General features: G+C 42.9%; 1 protein-coding gene across 2 annotated transcripts; it reads left to right on the forward strand.

Annotated features, from left to right (window-relative positions):
• The first annotated feature begins 133 nt into the window (after positions 1-133).
• Positions 134-3,056, forward strand: LOC131695823 (zinc finger protein 155-like). Of its 2 annotated transcripts, none has more exons than XM_058984359.1 (4): positions 134-210; positions 298-553; positions 608-1,095; positions 1,156-3,056. In XM_058984359.1, the coding sequence occupies exons 1-4, from the start codon at positions 160-162 to the stop codon at positions 2,848-2,850; spliced, it is 2,490 nt and encodes an 829-aa protein (XP_058840342.1). In that variant the 5' UTR covers positions 134-159; the 3' UTR covers positions 2,851-3,056. The 2 variants fall into 2 exon arrangements, with proteins under 2 accessions (XP_058840342.1, XP_058840344.1); XM_058984361.1 differs by lacking the exon at positions 134-210 and adding an exon at positions 228-256 and having other exon boundaries at positions 319-553.
• The last annotated feature ends 4,581 nt before the right edge of the window (positions 3,057-7,637 follow it).

Consider the following 7,637-nt stretch of genomic DNA (forward strand, 5'->3'; position numbering starts at 1 on the left):
AAATGAACCGGAGTTCTGGCTGGTTTTAATGTGTATATTCCGACTCCAGTGACACAACCGTTTCTAATTAGAATCGGTTATGACACTGTAGCCGGAATACTAGGACCTTTTGACATGTTCGTCTAGGATATTATATTATTGTGCTGTCAAACTACAGTGATGTCGCTGTTGTTTGGTACTAACGATCATTTATATTCACTTTCATCCCGGGTATGGTTTCGTAGTTTTCGCACAACTTGCACTTAGTTGTTAAGTTGTAATAACTGTAAAGTACTCCCTTAACTCATTAAATTTCAGACCACATTCTCTGCAGAACAGTGTACAATGGCTCTCATGTGTTGTATCCCCATTTGTCGAAACGCCAAATCCGGTGTTGATCGAAGCGTTGGCTTTCATCCATTTCCGCCGGATTTAAAGTTGCGAAAAGTTTGGATGGAATTTGTTGGCGTTGACGTCTCCAAGTTTCGCTGGCGAGGAAAGTATATCTGCTCGGAGCACTTCCTGCACTCGGAGCTGATCGAGGAAAATGGAGCGACGAAACTATTAGAGGGAGGTGAGCTGGAGTTTTTTTTCTTCTGATGGAGTATTTAAACCGTATTTGTTTTAGCTGTTCCAATGGTATTCGTCCCCGATGGAGACGATGATGATGAATTTTTTGAACGTGAAGATGTTATGATCTCTAATGATTCAATTCAGCATGACGTTCCAAGTGGTACGGTGGAACAAGAGGAGGAATTACGATCGTTGTTCTGTCGTATTTGCCTCAGGAAGCGGTCCGACTTACTGCCGTTCAGCTCCAAACTACACAATGCTACGCTAACTGATATTATCTACACTATCGCTGGTCTTAAAATCAACACGGATGTACTAGTTCCCACAAAAATCTGTACTAGCTGTGTTGCTAAGCTTGATCTGGCATTTAATGTAAGAATTGAGCTGATACACAACAACAAGAAACTGAAAAGTCTACTCAGAAAACAGCAGTTGGTTTATCATTACAAGTTCTATGATAAAAATCGTTTCGAAACAAAAAGCGCGAATGAAGATTATCTAGATAACTTGATGACGACAGTGAAGAATGAAATGTCGATTTCGGTATTATTTGCTTGATAGATTTGCATTTGTAATTTCTTAATTATTCTTTTCGTTTTCTAGCCAATAAATGTTCAAGTCGTGAATCCTGTGCTCGGAAAACAAGTCAACATGGTTTGTTTTACAGATATAAAAAAGGAAAAGGGAGCCTCGATGGAGGTGGGTACCCAACCAGTAGCTAATGAAGAGACCATTGAGGAGGAATCTTTGTATGACGAAAATATTCTGGTTGAAACTGCATCAGACACAATGTCTGAAAAAGAAACGGCTGGAGAACCTATTCAGGAACCGCAGATAAAAAAGCAAGAACCCTTCGCTGAGCACGAAAATTCAGCTAATCGCTTGAAACAGCAAATTTCTGACTCGGATGATGAGAGTGAGCCCAACAAAAAACAGTTTGTCTTTTCTTGGAAAGAATTATATACACCGAAGAGTGCACCTAAGCCGAAACGTAGCTATGAATTTAAACCAAAACCAGTGCTTGTTCCTCATACATGCTACATATGTAAAATATCCCACAAAGATGCCGATGAGTTGGATACGCACATGGAGAAACACATTGGTCTTCTGCCATTTACATGCACGGAATGCAATACGGATGAATATCCTCAGGTGTTTAAATCGCTCTATGGTGTCAACAAGCACCTTCAGTCGCATCTTTATCCTTACAAGTGTGACTATTGCCCCGGTCGGTTCTCAAACGGTTATTACTATATGAAGCACGTTAACACTCACGAAGGTGCCGTAGGCGATGGCTTTACGTGTGACTCATGTGGGAAGCATTTTACTCAGAAACGGCCTTTTGCAATTCATTTGGCCAAGCATCGTGCCATGGCGGAGGGTACCTTTACCTGTGAATACTGCGGCAAAATGTTCAATAGTAAACCATTGCTTAAACGGCATCTTCGCATTCATACAGGTGAGAAGCCGTACGAGTGTAAAAAATGTGGCAGACGGTTCAACCACGAAGCAAACTTTCAGAACCATAAGCGTACACATACCGGAGAGCGGGCTCATCGTTGCACTGAGTGTGATAAAAGGTTTGTCTGCGGAACGGCGCTTCGCTATCATATGGCTGTTCACTTCCCGGACGATCCGCGATTCAGGATTCAGCCAACAGGTCAGCGCCCACGCTATTCCGAGACCGAATTTACGCTACGTTCATCAACTGACGTTAACCGTCTCAAAGAGTATGTATGCGATGTTGCGGGTTGTGGCTATGTGACCAACTTGTACCGGGCCTACTTCTACCATAAGAACGCACATCGGAAAAAATTTCAATGCGAAATTTGCGAGAAGCGATTCCCATTTAGATCGGGTCTCAATAAACACATCATGGTAGCGCACGAGAACAAACAAATTCCTAAAAACAAACCCTGTCCGTACTGTCCGAAAATGTTCAGCTGTCGACAGAAACTCAACATTCATATCGATGTGCACGAGAATAACCGAAAATACAAGTGTAGGTTTTGCGACAAGCGCTTTGTACAGAAGACAAACTGCATTTCACACGAAAAAATCCATACCGGTGAGCGGCCTCATGCGTGCCGATTCTGTCCAGCTGCGTTTATTTCGTCTTCGGGTAGGAAAAAGCACGAGAAAACCCACCCGGAAGCACAAGTTAAGGTAGAAGTTGATACCATTCAAAACGAGCTGCAAGAGGGCAACTCCGCAGTGGAAGTCCAAACTGTAGATTATTACGTTGAGATACCGCAGGATGAGGAGGCGGAAGATCTGGTGGAGTATGCTCCCTTGTAAAGGTGATAAGGTTCGTTCGAAGGTAATATTATTAATGTCGATTCTAAGTTTTACATGTACTAGTCTATTGAAAAAAGCTGAAGGTAATACTACCTTAACAGGCGAAGTGATTTTATTTACTTGAAACTTGTTCTACATCTTATTACCGGCTATGCTTAGTTTCTTAGAATATTACAATAATAATTATAATCTAGTGGAAGTTGTAAGCACTACTGTAATTAGTTTAACGATTGACCGATTTGAAGATTACCTTTTCGGACGGTGCCGGTGGTTGGGTGGTAAGTGTGGTAGTCCAGATAGTGGAGTCACCTCTCCGGCGTCGGTAAAGAAGATGTAAAATCCAACTTCTATACTTACTAACAAATATCTCCTCCTCCCGTGATACTTGTGGAGTGCGCAGTAGTATATAGTAGTACCTCTAGCAAAAGCAAGTATCGGACTAACATTCCTTCCCTTTCCTTCCGCGATCTACGTTCGGGCCTGGCCGGCGCCGGTATTAATCAATAAAACACTTTAGGATTACGAGAAGTTGCATATTGAAAGATGTTTCGTTACTCCCAAGCATAATTATCTACTTATTCTCTGTGCAACTTCAGCTAGTCCAGATCGATAACGGAGTAGAAGCCAGCGGTGGTCGCACAAGCTCAAGCTGATCGATTTGAAGATTAACTTTGCGATATTTTAACCCTTTAATGCATACTGTTGCCATTTGGCAACATACCGAATTCTGTGATATAAAGCCTCAATAAGAGGTTGCATCCATACCGAAAAATCAGTGCCAAAGAAAAATTAAATTCATGCATTTAAGGGTTAAGTATCTGTACGTAGATTTGTATTTATGTATTTAGCGGTATTATTGGTGTAGAATGGCTCTGATCTGCATTTCTGCCGTAACCAAAAATGCGTTTCTCGACCCAAGTAATAAAAAGGTCATATTAAGGAAGAAAGAAGAGTATCTCTTTGTTTACTTTCTCTTCCCTGAATTACTTGGTCGCCTTTTCGATTTTCACTAAACATTTTGTATAATAAGCTAGTAAAACCTTGTGTGGATGAATAGAGAACAGTGTCTAGTTATGTAAGGCATGCAAGTGGACCTAGTCCACACCATCGGAGATGTCTAAGAGAGGGCATGTCTTTGGCACGCAGGTAGCCTATTTTAGGCTACCAGTTGCGGAAGCCAAAAAGTTCATCGAGAGAGGGAAGCTGAAGATCGGCTGGTCAGTATGCCCAGTAAGCATACCCCAGCCGCTTTCAATGGACAGGTGCTATCGGTGCCTAGAGTCCGGCCATAAGTCCTACGACTTCAAGGGTCCAGACAAAAGTAAGTTGTGTCGTCGTTGTGGTGAGGAGGGACACAAGGCACAGGCATGCGATAGGGTACCAAAATGCCTTATCTGCGCCAGTAAGAAGCAAGACCGTCACCATGTTATGGGTGGACCTTCGTATCCCTTCGGTGAGGCCAGTAAGAAGAAACCGTGCAAGTAACACAGCTGAATCTTAACCACTGTGTATCTGCTCAGCAGCTGCTGTGGCAGTCGGTCTCGGAGGCGAGGACAGATGTCGCCCTCCTATCCGACCCGTACAACGTCCCTGTCGATACCGGCAATTGGGTGGCGGGCGGGTCTAGGATGGCGGCAATTTGTACAACGGGACGGTTCCCGGTCCAAGAGGTAGTACATTTCTCTGCGGAGCGTATCGCGATTGCCAATATCAATGGTGAACAGTTCAACCAGATGATCGACAGGCTCTGGACAGCCACTGCGAGTAGTTCTTCATTCGTCACCGGAACCACCATTTCGGCCGTGTCCGCACTGTCTCGTAGTGCAGGTGGCCAGGGGCTTGTGGCTCGAGACGGAAAGAGTACTTCGATAATCGTCGCCAACCGATCTGGAGAGCGTTCTGGGGGTGATCACTGGTCTTGGCCATCACGATTCTGTAGGCGTCACCCCACGGATTCGCGTTGGCACTCTCACACAGGGCCAATTTCGCAGTTCGAAACACTTCACGGCGGTTCTCTCTTGCATCCTCGGTGCGGGCTCTTTGCATCCTACGTCTAGCTCTGAAGCAGGCTGATCGTCGAGCTGCAATCTCGGCACTCCACCAGTATACCGGGCATCTGCCGTTTCTTGGCAAGGTTTTCCTCGGCATGGTGGCGTCGCACGCACGTAGTAGAACGGCTACCAGCGCATCCCCGCCTAGACTGTCGGTGTTGGCCTCCAGTCCCAGGGCCGCGGTGAAAGCTTCGTGTCGAAGTGATTGGACTTCGCCCTGCGTACCTGACAGGGATCTCCCGCCCTCGGATGTTGCACACTGACTCTTAAGACATAGGAAGTGACGCAGTGTACTAGTGACGTCGATCCGAGTGACAGTTGCCTGCCACCGATAAGCTCTGTGGCACTTTACGTTTGGAATTACCAGTGTCTTAAACATTTTCGTTTTTGACAGTGCATTACACCAGTGTAGTCGGTGCTACACTCATTCAAACTTGGGTGTAATCAGTCTATCTCTTTCTTTGCACTCCACCGGTGTAGCACCAAGGAAAAACGAAAACGCCAATAAATTAGCAATTTCCGATAAAAATCATTGCTATCATCAATTGCAACAATAATTTTTTGACATTAAAAATGTCTTACTCCACTATCTGGGGCTAGGTGTCATTCTAAAATCTAAACTATCTCCCATGTAACGAAACTATGTAAGGTTTGCACGCTTATAACTCCGATATTACTAGATGGATTTTAATCATTCATACACCAACCGATTCAGAAACACCTAACTTAAATATTGGTAATAATTTAATATCTCCCCAATAAAAGTAGTCTTTTGGAAATTGGTAAAATTAAAAAGTTCACAAAAAACGGGAAAAATACCATTCGTGAGGCAGATTTCTCAGACACAGCCGTCAAAAGAGGGCAGCTTAGTTGCTCAATGAAACACGAAAAGTCATAAATAGAAGCAACGCATGTCCGTTTAAATCAGTTGTTGCTCTTATCCCACACGAGCAACGTCGTCTCCGGGCGATGCAATAAGCGCTATCGATTTTCGGTAACGTTGGCATTTGCACACACTCGCACCTAAGTGACTAAACCATATAGGGTGATGAGCCTATTTTGGCACCATTATGGAGAGGGTCGCACTATTTTTTGAACAACTTAAAAAGAAGCCATATTACCTATAACCTTTTTCAGAATAAAGTATCAGTGTACTGTTTCTTAAACATCTGTATAATGCTTATTTGGCAGAATTGTCTCAATTTTCAGCATAAATGAAAATAAATGTTCTATTCTGTGCATCTATTCCCACCTGAACGTTCCAATTATCGCCTCATGGGTGTGCCGATTTCCACCTCATCGAAAAACAATCTAGTTGAAACGCAATGCCTCATATTTCATTTGCGTCGATTCTAACTAGGTATCCAGATCATGGACGCCAGCGCGTGATTTGTAAAACGAATTATTCTGCTTTTTTCAGCCGATCAAAACAAACGTAAACATTACGCACACGAAAGAAACTCATCAGCTGTTAGTAGAAGAGCGCCCAGAACTGCGCATGCAGGAAATAACCATGCGAAAGTTAACAACTGGAATATAAAGTTCACATCACACATTACTTCCTCCCGATCCAAATTGTATGTGCAGATGAAAATAAAATATCTGCGATCAACAATTAGTTGAATAACTTGAAATAATTGATTTCTTATACCTGAAATTGCATAACATTATGTTTTCAAGTTCATGTTTTGGTTTGGCCGCACTGGTGATTCTTTTCTGTATGATGGATGCAAAAAGTTGGTTTTGATTGTGGTAGTGTATCAGCAAAACATGCCAATAATAGGAACCCCCGTATTTAGTTTTATCCTATTATAACACTAGGCCTATTCTAGTGTTTGACGAGTGCTTTTAAAGTGAAATAATCGTAAAAAGGTTCTCCAGCTAAAATAAAGGTATGTATCAGTGCAATATTTAATATATTTGTGCCGGAATAACGAGATATGAGGCGGTAAAGGCTGGCTCGAAAGTGTTTATTTTGCTAAGCGCCGTTGCGTCCTGTTTCGGTTCACTACGCGAGTGAGGCGGATTAGCAGATATTTCAATAAGGTGATTTTGTTTTAATTAAAAGTTGGATTTAGTGGATAGTTCTGAATACGTATGTGCACAACAAATAAAGAATATAACTTGAGCTTTTTTTGCACACCTGTTTTAGCCAAATCGATATTGTCATTATCTCATATGCTTGGTTCGAAACCAAGGGGTACGAAATAGGGTCACAATAGGCTCTACTGCCATAATAGGCACATCACCCTACGGTTAGTTTATAAATAGAGGTGACGCGTACCCGTTTGAATCAGTTTTTGTTCTTATGTCGAACGGGTAAGATCATGGCTGCAGCGTCTGGGCACTACAATAAGCGGTAGACGCTATGCATTTTCGGCAGCGGTGGCCGTGTGCGGATTTGTCGGGTACCAGCATGGTGTCACAGAATGATTTGCAAAGTGGGTGGGCGGGGTGGTTTGGATTTAATTCAATACGGTGTGTGAGTGTTGCGTTTGAAAAAAAATATATTTTTATGCATGCGTGTGCGTTGTAACTTGTTAATCCATGTTTACGGCGCTTTGTAGCTGCGTAGGGTAAAGAGCCAATTGGTTTTCATGTTTCATATTTCGGTTATATGTTTTTATCTTACAACGTGCTTCTGTAGTTATTGCACTGTTCAGCAGCGTAGTATTTTATATAGGAGAGTACACTCAGGTTTTTTACGCGGATTTTGAAATTTACGCGGTTTTCATT

This window comes from Topomyia yanbarensis, unplaced genomic scaffold (assembly GCF_030247195.1).
Source record: "Topomyia yanbarensis strain Yona2022 unplaced genomic scaffold, ASM3024719v1 HiC_scaffold_57, whole genome shotgun sequence".
Lineage (NCBI taxonomy): Eukaryota > Metazoa > Arthropoda > Insecta > Diptera > Culicidae > Topomyia > Topomyia yanbarensis.

What these genes read in the sequence shown, in the direction of transcription:
- LOC131695823 (XM_058984359.1), top strand. Translation starts at nt 160, where the DNA reads ATGTCGCTGTTGTTTGGTACTAACGATCATTTATATTCACTTTCATCC. An exon ending in TATATTCACTTTCATCCCGG is followed by an intron (nt 211 to 297) that starts GTATGGTTTCGT and finishes ATTAAATTTCAG; the next exon opens with ACCACATTCTCTGCAGAACA. An exon ending in GACGAAACTATTAGAGGGAG is followed by an intron (nt 554 to 607) that starts GTGAGCTGGAGT and finishes TATTTGTTTTAG; the next exon opens with CTGTTCCAATGGTATTCGTC.